This window comes from Lytechinus variegatus, chromosome 5 (assembly GCF_018143015.1).
Source record: "Lytechinus variegatus isolate NC3 chromosome 5, Lvar_3.0, whole genome shotgun sequence".
NCBI lineage: Eukaryota > Metazoa > Echinodermata > Echinoidea > Temnopleuroida > Toxopneustidae > Lytechinus > Lytechinus variegatus.
In genome coordinates, this window is record NC_054744.1 from 2,949,923 (window position 1) to 2,964,896 (window position 14,974).

At 39.7% G+C, this 14,974-nt stretch overlaps 1 protein-coding gene across 1 annotated transcript in view; it reads left to right on the forward strand.

Moving 5' to 3' along the window:
• The first annotated feature begins 2,092 nt into the window (after positions 1-2,092).
• Positions 2,093-14,974, forward strand: part of LOC121415067 (ribosome-releasing factor 2, mitochondrial-like) — a 28,612-nt gene continuing 15,730 nt past the window's right edge. The window contains exons 1-7 of the mRNA XM_041608149.1: positions 2,093-2,175; positions 2,749-2,846; positions 3,347-3,401; positions 4,230-4,358; positions 12,730-12,855; positions 13,246-13,334; positions 14,035-14,184. Of these exons, the coding sequence (XP_041464083.1) occupies positions 2,805-2,846; positions 3,347-3,401; positions 4,230-4,358; positions 12,730-12,855; positions 13,246-13,334; positions 14,035-14,184 (591 nt within the window). The 5' untranslated portion in view covers positions 2,093-2,175; positions 2,749-2,804. The remainder of the gene's footprint in view (positions 2,176-2,748; positions 2,847-3,346; positions 3,402-4,229; positions 4,359-12,729; positions 12,856-13,245; positions 13,335-14,034; positions 14,185-14,974) is intronic.

Here is a 14,974-nt window from a genome sequence, read left to right on the forward strand (position 1 = left end):
TCTGATCTTTCCAAAGAAAGTTTCAATATATCTTTGAGAATACCCTTTTCTCGGGACCCTTTTTATGGCAAGAAAAATTGATAAATCACTTTAGCTTCCGCGCTTCGCGCGGAGTTATTATCATTTTAATTTCCTCCATTGTATACCTCTTTTGTGCGTTTACAATCACTTTTGAAAACAAGGTTCAAAATCGCAATATATTCAACCGAATTGGAGGTACTAGAGACAAGAGAAACGGCTCCTTTTCATTTGAATTTATGAAACACTAAAAGCTTCGCGCTTCGCGCGGGAGGGGGAAACTCCCCCTCCCTGCACCCACCCCCTAGGGAGCGCGCTTCGCGCGCTCTGTAAGTGTTGGCACGCTTCGCGTGCATTTACCGCCCCCTCCAAAATGAAATCCTGGCTACGCGGTTGGCCATATCATGAGTGCTACGATCCGAAGGACATGTAGCATAGACTATGATACCAACAAACTATTGACAAAAAGGTTATGTTTTCAACGCAAAAACGAGAACATTTCTGCTGACCGCACTGTTACATACCCATCCCCACTTAAATGTTATTGTCTTATTTGCAGCGCTGAAAAAAAAAAAATCACCACCCCCCCCCCCCCCCCGCTCATCACTTTTTAGATACTGGGCGGGAGATTTAAAAAAAAAATCAGCTCGAAAACCCCCCCCTTTCAAAAATCCTGCGTACGCGCCTGGTGCTCGCATTATAATTTGTTCGTGAGATATGTGCCACTGATTCTATATAGTTACCGGGAATTATTTGGCACCCCCCCCCCCGTTAACAGGCACCTAGCTGTTACGCCACTGCAACGAGGCGTCTTAAACCACTCGACCGCGGCAACCGATGAAGGGGAAAAAAGTCGGTCTCGCGGGCCTTCGGTCTCGCGGACCCTCGGCCTCGCAGACCTTCGGTCGAGTGATCGGACCCCGTTAATTCTTACAAAGAAACCTTAAAATGCCCCACTTCAGGTCTGAATCATCTTAATTTTCAGCTCGCACTTCGCGCTCGCTATTTAAATATTTAGATGCGTATGATAATCATGATTGCAATGACTACAAAAAGTGTTTCATGTGTTCAGATGTAATTCTAATAAAATCAGCAAGCACTTGGCTCTCGCATTAGATGACTATGGTGAGATATCGGCATACTCTTAATGGATTCCTAAAATACATTCCTTAAATCTCGCTGTTTGGGGTCAAAATATACGAAAATTTGAGCTTGCATTTCGCGCTCGCATTGTTTAGCAAGACAGGTACCGATTATGATTACACGAATTTGATTATAATGTCCCTTTTAAGGTGTGAATATATGAAAAAAGTTCAGCTCGCGCTTCGCGCTCGCATTATTTGATCAGTGAGATACATATCCGTTTAATGACATTGTCGATCCTTAAAATGTCTCTATTAGGTCAGTGTAACTGGCAACTGAGCGAGCTTCGCGCGCTTAACTCAGTGATTAAAAAATTATGCTGGTGCCCCCACAATGCCGTGACCGGTACGCCACTGTGGACATATCAATGACAATTCCTTGCATACCTAATAACATGATTGCAAAAAAGAAATGCCAAAAAATTTCAGTCATCCCCCACCCATGCATCAACACGGATTTACGCCAGTGAAAAACAGTATGCCCCTCCCCCTTTTGAGAGTAAAGGGTCATATAGGGAAATGTGCCCCCTTTGAAAAGTGGAAAATACTGGATCTGCCCCTGTGTATTACTTTACATATCTCGAGTCTATGGTATATTTAAATTCTAGCCTTCTTGGTCAGTCTTCATCTTTTAGATAAACAGACAAATCGTAAAATTATTTTTGTATGGATTATACTATATGCCTACTTTTAAAACCTCAAGTCTTTTATGTTATTAATGGCTTTGCATACTCATGACACTGCTCAGCAAAACTAGGGCCTTAATTATGTTCCCTGACTGAATATCAATTTACACAGCTCACAGGGATATGGAGCTTGAGAAACCCTCGATTGAACCACCCCCACCAAATATATATATTTGGTTCTCATGGCGTTCCTTAGTTTAATCTATTACGCAATAATGAATCTGAGAGAAGAAAAAAAATGGTGAGCTTGAATCGATCTCTCGTTGGGACCAATGAGCTTTTCCAGATGATCAACTACCATAAGACTTGGGGGAAATATATATTTAGAAGCAAGTACAGCTTTAAATTACATTGGCTAATGCATTTTATCATTTTAGAGTAGACCTTCAACTCGAATTGTAATTTAAATTTATTGTGTTGAGTCAATTTCGCGACAACTCGGCAGTCGGGTTAGCTCAGGCAGACCTGACCCAGGGAGCTCCCGCCCGCTGCCCGGGCGGCCCGGGAGCTCCATGGGTTAGGTATTTGACCATACTCACGACACGGGACTAGCCGTAGCGTGATTTCTGGTCTAAATATTTCTGGACCAATGAGAATTTCAGGGTCTCCTTGTTAGCTTTCCAGGGCTACTGGGGGCTAATTAGTTCCGAACCCCGGCCAGGGTAACCTTTTCTCCAGGAGACTGCTGGAAGTATCAAGACTCCAAGAGCATTTTGACTAGTTTGCACTGGACTAGAAGTAAGAACAGAGAACTAAGTTTGGTCCTGTTGTTGTACCAATGAATCAAGAGTTATTTTACTATATGAAATATTCATTTTTGTTAAGAAAATGTTATTAAAAATTAAGTAGGAAAAGTTTTGGTATTTCAAATTCTTCCATAATCTTTTCTTTAAATTGTGCAGGTCATCTCTTTTCTTAGACTCTGGTGAGTGAAAGCCAAGGCTGAAATTTTGATGAAATGTTCAGGAAAAACTTGAATTCTCAATGGATCATTTCATTGGTAAGAAATCTTTTTTGTTCTTAATTTGGAAAAATATGTTCCTTCAATAATTTTAAGTGACTACAAGGGAGATGATTCTCTTTTTTTTTATTTTCTGACTGTCTAGTTTGAGATAATGTTAAAATTTACTAAGAATCAAAATGTATTCTAAAACAATCTGTCGCCTTTCTATTGTATACTTTGGTTTGGTTTCTATCATATAATTTTGTTTTGGGGGTGCCTTAGACACCTCAACCCAAATCTTATGAAGGGTACTTTGAATCTTTGAATACATATACATTTTTTCTTAGAATATTAAATGACCAAGTTCAAATTTACGAATCTATGAGACATCCAATGGACTAGATAAAGATGAAATTTCCCAGCTAAAAATACATTGCTACCTTTATTTTTTCTGAAATTATGCAGTGTATGACAGACACAAGATCCTGCTTCTTATATCCGTACAAGTTAACAAAAAAAACAACAACAAAATCAAATTTTCTTTTTGTATTCATTAGATCAAAAGAAAACAGATCAGATGGACATCCATTTCGCAGAAGTCAACAAGCTCTAGTAAGTTGAATAATTTTCCACTTTCTGGAGTGTTATGGTTCAGTGGATTTAGTCTTCTGACTTTGAAAAAGAGGATCGTGGATTCGAGTCCGAGCCATGGCGTAATTTCCTTCAGCAAGAAATTGGTCCATATTTTGCTACACTCAACCCAGGGGGCCATTTCATAAAGCTATTCGTAAGTTAAGAGCTACTTTAGGAATGACTGGTGATCCTTTCTTATGGTAAATGTATACAAAAAAATGTTCATCGGTGAGGGTTTTGCGCGTAAAAAAGGATCACCAGTCATTTTTAAAGTCGCTCTTAACTTTCAAACAGCTTTATGAAATACTTCCCAGGTAAAGAAAATGGGTACTTAGCAGGAATTTATTCCTTGAAATGGCACCATGCTGTAAATGGCTGCGGGGCTAAAGTCAGGGTAATAATATCCAACTGAGTCCATAGAAACGCATTATATACGCTATATAAGCATGTTGGTATTATTATTTTATCCATTATTGATTGTAGCTAATTTAAATCAATTTTTTTCCAATAAGAGTGATGAAGGAATGTATGCCCAGTTAGTTGCTTGATTGTAATGATAGTTGATGGCATGTGATGAAGAGTTTAATAATTATACTCATTCCCAACCATGATGTCACTAATACTGTGAAAATCATCACTGGTTAAATTTTGACGAATTCAAGGGAAAGGGGAGGGGGGTCACCAAGAGTTAAAATTGAATTTAAGTGAAAAAAAATCAATTTCATTAGATTTCATTGGTTTACAGAGCTTGTTGAAATTGATGTTAGCTCTTAATGAATTACCACCCATCATCTTTTATTTTTTCAGGTGATAATGGAATCCCGGCTGATGTTGAGAAGATCCGGAATATTGGAATCCTGGCCCATATCGATGCAGGCAAGACTACCACTACTGAGAGAATGCTTTATTACTCAGGCACAACAAGGCATTTAGGAGGTAAGTACAATGGGAAACTGCGACTTGGTCTACACATGCTTTGTCTACTTTCGTTCTGTATAATGGTATAATCCTTTTCCGGCTACATTTAATTTGTCTACCAGACATTGGATCTAATTGCCATTTAGCCATCTTACCATTTTGTCCAGTTTCCAGGTAGACTATAGGCTACCTTTTTTTTTAATTGTACACTGTGCACTTTGAACTATGTCTAGCACTTAAAAGACAGCTTGGAATCTTGAATTGCCTGGTTCCAATGCATGTGACAAGAAAGGCATCCATTCTTGTTGAGGGGTGGGCTTTCCCACTCTTACATGGATTGTTAATTATTGATATGGCAATGTTCACAATAATTGATAGACAAAATGGAAATGAAACCATCTGGACATTAGACTAAATTAGAATTAAAGTAAAGTGTTAGATCAAGTGTAGAACAAGAGAAGGGTGTTGTTCAATCTTAGTGTATTATACATACAGGTCCACTGTAATGCTGTACCAGTGTACTGCAATTGTCATTATGTTGTACTCTGTCGTGTCACTTTGAGAGTTTCTTCCTCAAATGAATCTGGTAATTACACATTGAAAATATGTTAACATCTACAATTTGTTACACAATGATGATTGTATTTGAAAATGCCAAATATCTTTCAATCGTACATGTTGCAAGTGGATATTCAAAATTAACATTTTGTGATTTATATTCCTAATTTAGCTTAAGGAGCTAGAATAATTTTCAAGGATTTGATTAAGTAAAGCTGTGAAAGCGAGTACTTTGCAGCGAGCGATCTGCTGTAATAGGTGATCACTGTTGTAGAACTCTATTCTTTATGACCGCTTGCCCGTGGTAACATAAATTACGCAAATTAGTTTGGGGTAAAGGTCACGAGCCACACCCGTCACGTTAGATCGGGCAAGGCTACGTGCGTTTGGTTAGGAACCCGTCATTACGTTTCTTGTGTTTATTCAAACATGTTCTGTTTCAGTTCTTGCCAGCAAGCTTAAGGAAAGCTAAGATGGTTTATGTTTTCTTGTTTGAAGCCAGTGTTTGCTAATTTCTGTTGTCGAAGATGACACAACTAAACCTACACTTCAGTTCGAATACATTTCTTTTTGCTTGGAAAACTCACGTGCGGTGAGTTTTACTTGTGGTTTAAAGCTGCTGATAGTATGACGTCAGAAGGACAGTCGAACATTCCCCGATACATGCAACGTAGACGTCAGAGGGCGCTGTCTCCGGTGGGACGCTACGGAATCGTCGAGGAGTCGTCGCGTCGGTGGATCCGGACATCGCACATGCGTGATATCAATATCGTTGGACTTTTGTGTTTTGGCATGCCACATGGACATCGGGCCCATCCTTGAACTTTTTCAGGTTTTCCCCTTGTATGAATGTGCTTGATTGAGTGAGTGTTTGGGTGGTTTATTTAGATTTCATTTCAGATCAATTTCGCCAAAAAGAAATTCATTGTTTAATTTGATATAGTTAATTCATTGATAATGGAATTTCACTGATATGTGACATCAAAGAACTGGTTTGTAATTGAATTAAATGTACTTAAAATAAATTCAAAGTCTTAAAAGTCTATTATTTGATCTCTTGTCCTAAGATCTCCTTCTCTTATTTACTGGTTCCTTAACAGGGCCGTGACAATGGGGGCTTGTCCGGGAGAAGGTGATTTTTGTAGGATAGAGAATCGAACAGACAGGCTTTGACTTTGTTCTAGTTTGGCGTTTGTAGGTTTACTGAGTTTATCACTGGCTAATCTATCAATTGTTTATATCTGTTATTGACCTCTCGCAAATATGGAAATTGAGGCATTTATGAAGTTGGGTCAGAAATGTGGCCTTGAAGGTAAAGAATTATTAGATTATGTAGAGTCCAAAGAAAATCAACTAAAGGAAGAAAAACGTCAGCAACAAAATGCTGAGCGTGAGGAACGGATGAGGGAAAGACAAGAACGTGAAAAGGAAAGAGAACATGAAATAGAATTAGCTCAATTAAGAGAAAAACAGAATGTAACCAAGGGTCTTCCAGGGAACGTGCCGAGCATGCCAGTGTTCAGAGCAGACTCTGATGAGTTAGATGCTTATATTCTAAGGTTCGAGCGTCATGCAAATTTGCAGAAATGGCCGATGGAATATTGGGCATGCGCATTAGGTAATCTGCTGACAGGTCAGGCTTTAGAAGTCTATACTCGGATGCCCACTGAAGACGCAAGCAATTATAGAGCTTTGAAATCTACGCTGCTGCAGCATTTTGCCTTAACAAGCGAGGGATTTCGCCAACGATTTCGGGATGCGAAACGTGGCAGTTCTGAAACATTTAAGCAATACGCTGCTAGATTAAGCAATTACGCGAAGCGCTGGGTAGAGTTAAGCGGGAGAGATGCATCTTATGATACATTACTTGAACTATTGGTTATGGATCAAGTTCTTGAAAGTTGTGATCGCTCAACTGCAGTTTTCATTAGGGAGCGTAGCCCTAAAAGTTTATCGGAATTGATTGATATTGCAGAGAAATATAGTGCAGCGCATGGAACTACATCACGTGGTTCCAGTAGGAACGCGCAGAGTGGTGAGAAGGCGCGTAAAAGTTTCAATGGAAATGAACGACATGAAAAGAGTCAAAACACTAAAGGCCCTTGTTATGCCTGTGGAAAGCAGGGACATTTAGCGAACAAGTGTCCAGATCGCAAGCGAGATATCAAGGGTAAGCAACCAGTCTCATTTCAGTCAGGGGCGCGCAAGCAAATTGTTGGTGCTTGTATTGCTGGATCTTGTCCGGGTTCTGACATTAAGGAATGTGGTTATCATAGTATGGGTTTTAGTGATCAATCGCAGGCTGTAACCCTACAGTGTGGGCATAAACTTCCGGTTATTAGTGCTGGATGCACGGTAGGTACTGATATGCCAGTATATAAAGGCATGCTGGATGGTAAGCCAGCAAGTGTACTGCGGGATTCTGGAAGTAGTATTGTGATTGTCCGTTCTGGGTTAGTAGATGAGGAAAACTTTACTGGTGAGAAACAGTTATGCCTGCTCATAGATAGAACGGTAAGATATGTGCCAATTGCAACAGTGGAGGTAAAAAGTCCTGTATTTACAGGTAAGGTGAATGCCCTTTGCATGAATAACCCACTCTATGATGTTATAATTGGTAATATTCCAGGAGCAAAGAAACTACAGGATCACACTGAGGAACTGACTTTGGAGGCGGGCGAGAAGTTAGAAGTCAATGATAATGGTCAACGCTATGTTCCACCCGAGGATGCTAACGAGTCGTCCACTGATATCAGCGCAGAGACGACGGAACCAGATGTAGCCATTCAGGGAGCAGGAGTAAAGACGCGTGGAATGAGGCAATGTGAGAAGGAGCCATGGAGGCCAATTGGATCTGCAGGAGAGCCTGAGATCACAGCTACTAGAAAGGACATAATCACCTCCCAGCAAGAAGACAAGTCTCTGGAGAAACTTCGGAAAATTGCTGCCGACGGAGGTGAGGCTAAAACTGTTGGGAAAGGCAGTAAAGTGCGTTATTTCTATAAAAATGGTCTCCTTCTTCGTGAATATCAGTCATTCCCACAGGTCAACAGACAGGTGTACACCCAGTTGGTAGTTCCGAAGCCTTACAGAAACCAGGTTATGCGGCTTGCTCACGACTCGGCGCTGGCAGGACATCTCAAGGCGAAGAAGACTACTGAACGGATAATGTCCCAGTTCTACTGGCCTGGATTACAATCGGACGTCAGACGGTACTGTGCGTCATGTGACCCTTGTCAACGCACTACTCCTAAAGGAAAGGTCGGTAAAGTACCTTTAGTTATGCCACCCCTTATTGATACATGTTTCAGGAGAATAGCAGTAGATTTGGTAGGTCCCCTTCAACCTATAACAGATCGAGGTAATCGATACATCCTAACGATTGTTGATCTAGCTACGCGATATCCTGAAGCTGTAGCCCTGCCGAGTATTGAGGCAGAGAGGGTAGCTGAGGCTCTAATGGAAGTCTTTTCTAGGTTAGGAATTCCAAACGAAATTCTTTCTGATAATGGCACCCAGTTTGTGTCAGGAGTAATGAGGGAAGTGTCACGCTTACTTGGGGTTAAGCAGTTTCACACAACCCCTTATCACCCTATGGCAAATGGTGCCTGTGAAAGGTTCAACGGTACATTGAAGCAAATGCTTAGGAGAATGTGCCAGGAATGTCCGAAGGATTGGGACAGGTATTTACCAGCCCTCTTATTTGCATACCGCGAAGTCCCTCATGAGAGTTTAGGGTATTCACCCTTCGAGCTAATGTATGGAAGGGCAGTTAGGGGTCCTATAACGATCTTGAAGGAATTATGGTCCGAAGAAATAGCGGAAGAGGATGTGAAATCTACTTACCAATATGTTCTTGACTTACAGGACAGACTGGAGATGACTTGTAAAGTGGCAAAGGCTGAGCTTGAGAAGTCGTCGAGGAAATACAAGAAGCATTTCGATGTGAAGGCTAGAGAGCGGAGATTTGAGTGCGGCGATCGAGTGCTGTTACTTCTCCCTACTAGTTCGAACAAGCTCTTGATGCAGTGGAAGGGTCCGTTTGACGTAGTAAGCAAGGCTGCTCGCCACAACTATGTGCTGCAGATCGGCAAGAAGAGGAAGACATTCCACGCTAACCTCATGAAGCTGTATGTAGAGAGATTGCGGGACGAGCAAGTCGACGACCTCGAGGAGAATATCGATAACGTTGAGGATGTTCACCATGATGCCAAGGGGGATGACGACAATATCGATAACAATGACCACGACGTTGAGGAAGATGCACATCATGATGGAGGTGAGGTACCTCTGGAAATAGGTAATGCAATTCAAGTCATTGTTGATGACGACGATAAGGAGTACGGTGATGGTGTATTAGGGCTTTCCTTCCCGTCAATGGAGCAAACTGAAGGAGTTGGGGATGTGAGGTTTGGTGAAGGAATTGGTGAAGTACAGCGAACGAAAATGGAGAAGCTTATTCAAGAATTCGCAGATGTTATGACAGATGTACCTGGTCAGACGGACATCATCAGTCACAGCGTGAACCTGAGCACTCAATCATATGTACGTTCAAGACCTTACCAAGTCCCACAAGCGCTCCGAGACACAATCAAGAAAGAGGTCGATCTGATGTTGAAGATGGGAATCATCGAGAAGTCTACGTCCCCATTTGCGTCACCCGTCGTCATTGTACAGAAGAAGGACGGTAAGAATCGTTTTTGTGTAGACTATCGGAAGTTAAACGCCGTAACCGTGGTGGACAATGAGCCAATACCAAACATGGAGGAGATACTTGCAGATGTAGGAGGGGCAAAGTTCTTCTCAAAGATTGATTTGTGCAAAGGATATTGGCAAATACCTGTTCAGGCTAAAGACAGAGAGAAAACTTCCTTTGTAACTGCGGATGGCCAGTATCAATTCAGAGTCCTCCCGTTTGGCATGGTTAATGCCCCAGCTCTCTTCACGAGGATGATGAGAATTCTACTTCACGGGATACCACACGTCGTCAACTACATAGACGATATCCTGATCTACAGTTCTACGTGGAATGAACATGTCGATGATGTCAGGAGAGTACTTGCAGCACTTCGTGACGCTAATCTCACAGCAAGGCCAACCAAGTGCCACTTCGGTTGCACCACAATCGAATTCCTAGGACACATGGTTGGAAAAGGTGAAGTCACACCTACTCAGGAAGGAGTCGACAAGATGCTCAAGGCGACGAGGCCGACGACTAAGAAGGAGGTAAGAGCTTTCATAGGCCTAGCAAGTTATTACAGAAAGTTCATTCCAAACATGGCGGTAATAGCTGCACCCTTGACAGATCTAACGAAGGACAAGGCACCAAACAAGGTAAGTTGGGGTGAGGCACAAGAGACAGCCTTTCGGGTTCTGAAGGAACGTATAGGTAAGTTTCCAATTCTTCATCTACCAGACTTCACGAAGGAATTTGTACTCCGTACGGATGCTTCGGATGTAGGTATTGGTGCGGTATTGTTGCAACCACATGAGGAGGTGTTGTACCCAATCCAGTTCGCAAGTCGTAAGTTGAATGCTAGAGAACGCGCATATCCAATCATCGAGCGCGAGTGTCTTGCGCTAGTTTGGGCAATCAAGAAATTTGCATATTTCTTGCTAGGACGAAAATTCAGGCTGCAAACCGACCATTTTCCGTTAGCCAATCTGTCAAAGATGCAAACAAAAAACCCACGAGTGATGCGCTGGGCACTGGCAATGCAGGCTCATCAATATGTTGTGGAAATAATCAAAGGCTCAGAAAACATTGGGGCAGACTACTTGAGTCGATGCCCTGAGTAAATCAGTGTATGGTAATTTTTCTTGTGGCTATTTTGAGTTGTTTTTTTTTGCAGTTTAAAAGCAGAGTTGTGTATAAAAAAAATGCAGATATTTACGTTAATTTAATACTTGTGAAAGAAAGGTTACGAGAAAATAAATCAAAATGTCAATTTTAGGTTGAGGGGCAAATGTCACAAGTGGATATTCAAAATTAACATTTTGTGATTTATATTCCTAATTTAGCTTAAGGAGCTAGAATAATTTTCAAGGATTTGATTAAGTAAAGCTGTGAAAGCGAGTACTTTGCAGCGAGCGATCTGCTGTAATAGGTGATCACTGTTGTAGAACTCTATTCTTTATGACCGCTTGCCCGTGGTAACATAAATTACGCAAATTAGTTTGGGGTAAAGGTCACGAGCCACACCCGTCACGTTAGATCGGGCAAGGCTACGTGCGTTTGGTTAGGAACCCGTCATTACGTTTCTTGTGTTTATTCAAACATGTTCTGTTTCAGTTCTTGCCAGCAAGCTTAAGGAAAGCTAAGATGGTTTATGTTTTCTTGTTTGAAGCCAGTGTTTGCTAATTTCTGTTGTCGAAGATGACACAACTAAACCTACACTTCAGTTCGAATACATTTCTTTTTGCTTGGAAAACTCACGTGCGGTGAGTTTTACTTGTGGTTTAAAACTGCTGATAGTATGACGTCAGAAGGACAGTCGAACATTCCCCGATACATGCAACGTAGACGTCAGAGGGCGCTGTCTCCGGTGGGACGCTACGGAATCGTCGAGGAGTCGTCGCGTCGGTGGATCCGGACATCGCACATGCGTGATATCAATATCGTTGGACTTTTGTGTTTTGGCATGCCACATGGACATCGGGCCCATCCTTGAACTTTTTCAGGTTTTCCCCTTGTATGAATGTGCTTGATTGAGTGAGTGTTTGGGTGATTTATTTAGATTTCATTTCAGATCAATTTCGCCAAAAAGAAATTCATTGTTTAATTTGATATAGTTAATTCATTGATAATGGAATTTCACTGATATGTGACATCAAAGAACTGGTTTGTAATTGAATTAAATGTACTTAAAATAAATTCAAAGTCTTAAAAGTCTATTATTTGATCTCTTGTCCTAAGATCTCCTTCTCTTATTTACTGGTTCCTTAACAGGGCCGTGACAGTACATGGATTGTCAAATGTGATCCATTTAATGGTGTAGCGCTTCTGACTCTCGCCTTGCAATCAGAGGGTGGTGTGTTCGAAATTGACAATGGCCTAGCGTCCTTTGGCAAAGCCTCAGTCCACACTTTACCACTCTCCACCCCGGTGTGCATGGGTTCCCAGAAGGATGTGAAAGTCTGTGTAGTATGCCTAGCAATTGAGTCGTGGAACTCTTGTTGGAATGCTCCGATTCGGACGCACCCTGTGATAGTATTCTTTGGCAGGGCACTTATCCACATAAGTCGCTTTCCACCCAGGTGTTAAATGGATACCTGATGGGATGTTAATGTCATTGTGATTAGATTGGCATCTGTACACTGATTTAAATGGTTGCATGGCCTGGTTGCTACCCAGGGAGGGGAGATGGTGCACTTTATGTGTGGAAGTGCAATGGATCTAATATCCTTGGTAATAAATAAATTTAAATGCTTTGAAACGCTAATATTAAGCACTATGTATTAAAAAATGTAATTATTATTAGTACTTATTATTAGTACAGGTTAAACATTAAACTTTTTAAAGCTTTTCAGAAATCTACCCAGCATTACATTCCATAGAAACATTTCCAAAAATCTTCCTAAATGAAATTGAAAATGCAAAATCATCGGTAATAACTATTTCTGATTTCTAATGTTAAGATCAGAAAGTGTTATTTTTTTAATCATAGTTCCATTCTTAAAAGGAGGAATCTGTTTAGATCAAGAATATGAATATCTTTATTTGACATGTGATATGATTCATTTTGTTGTTGCGAATGTTGTATTCAAACTGTCAGTTTTGTATGAATTTTTGGCTTAAATTTTACATAGTAACGATATTTTCTATTTGTAGATGTTGATGATGGCGATACAGTTACAGATTACATGCCACAGGAGAGAGATCGAGGGATCACCATCACATCGGCAGCAGTAACATTCCCCTGGAAGGACCACAGAATAAATCTTATAGATACACCTGGTAAGAAGACTACTCAGAATGGACACATTGTATGTGAAAGATTGAAAGTCCATATTAATGTTTGAGGTGTTTATTTTTAGATAGTTAGAATTGAGTTCTTATATTTTTATTTTTACCCTTCCACAGGGTTCTTTTATTGATGATAATTGACAAAAATATTTCATAAAAAATCAGTTCATACAATACATCGATGAATCGTACATATAAAAAAAGGTATAAAAAGTAGACTAAAAAACATTTGAGTTCTGCTTTACAAATTTAAAATGAAATTTTGTATTAGACTTAAATCTTCTTGAAACACTCAAATATTGAGAGAAAAATCTAGTTTTAATACTAAATTGTTTTAGAGTTCAGATATGTCTGCATTTTAATTTTTTTATGTCTTACCAGGTCATGTAGATTTCACCATGGAGGTTGAACGATGTCTGAGGGTATTGGACGGTGCTGTAGCTGTATTAGATGCATCAGCTGGAGTTGAGGTACTGAAATAATCTCATTCACCCTTATCCTGATATTTCATATCTCTTACCCTTCCTTTATGCAAACAACAGATTTTACATAAATACACACTGTTAATTCATAGTAGTTGAATGATGTAGTCTTTTCAAATAAATGCAAAAATGATCAATATTGCAAAAACAAATGCATCATGGAAATATATTGCATAAAGAAACTCATAATAAAGTAAGTGTATCTGCACTTTCATGAAGTAGGTAAGGTCATTCCAAATCTTTGTAGGCAAACCCTTTGGATTTGTCCCCTTGTGCTCGTTTGTGTATTGTAGATCAACTTTTAAGTAGACTTTGGAATGAGATCTTCCCTGTTTTTAGAAGTCAAATACAATTTTGTATTTAAATTTAATTAATGCTTGACTCAAATATACATTTGAAATCCGTTTCAAAGTGCTATAATATGAATTTGAATAATATTTGGTAAATTCTAAGGTGTTTTTTTTTTGTTGCATTTTTTAAAATGGATTAGATGCTTTGCAAATTTTTTGAAAGTTTTTGTCTTGCCTTCAGAGCAGAGCCAGACAATCTGCACCTCTTTTCTAACAGTGGTGGTGTCATCAACATTAAAACGTTAAGTTCTTGAAATGTCTTGCTTTATTTTGACTGTTTTTACTCTTGTATTGAAAATGGGACCATATTCTGAAACTTTTCTTCGTCTTGATTGAAGGCTCAAACCTTGACAGTGTGGGACCAGGCCAACCACCATGGCATACCTAGGATAGGATTCTTGAACAAGATGGACAAACCTGCCGCCAACGTAGATATGTGCCTAACATCCATTAGGGATAAACTAAACACTACACCATTACTTCTACAGGTAAGCCCCTAAAGCCAGTTCATAACTTAAAGGGATGCTCCGGGGTGACGATATATATGTCTCAATAAATCGAGTAAAATTCGCAAAGCAAAATGCTGAAAATATGATCAAAATCTGATAACAAATAAAAAAGTTATTGAATTTTAAAGATTTCATTATTCCGGTGAAACAGTTCTAGGCATGTCTTCATGAATATTAATTAGGTGGGCTATGATGTCCTATCCCGCCTTGTTCTTTTGTATTTTATTATATGAAATTATGTTTATTAAAAAAAAATTTACCAAGAACTATAACAATTGGATTGACAACTGATTAAGTGTTTTAGTTATTTTTGCTGCAACTTTTTTTCATCTTAAAGGAGACACATCATTTACACATTTATGAAAGAACGAAACAATTATAATTTCATGTAACTACATAAGAAAAAGGAGAGTAGGGATGTGACATCATCAGCCCTCTTAATGAATATTCATAAAGACATACCTGGAACTGTTTTTTCCAGAATAATGCAAATCATTAAAATTCAATAAATTTGTTATTTGTTATCCGATTTTGATGAAATTTTCAGCATTTTTCTCTGTAAATTTTACTCTACTTATTTAGATGTAAATAATATCAGCCTGGAGCATCCCTTTAAGACGAGTGTATGATTCTTTTTTGACAATATCGATCAAGCGAAGACATCTGCATCTCCAAACTCTCAATTTCCTGAACTGAAGAAACTTTCAAAAGGCAAATCTTTTCAATATCATTACCATTGATTTTTGTGGTGACCAACTTTCCCATCTTT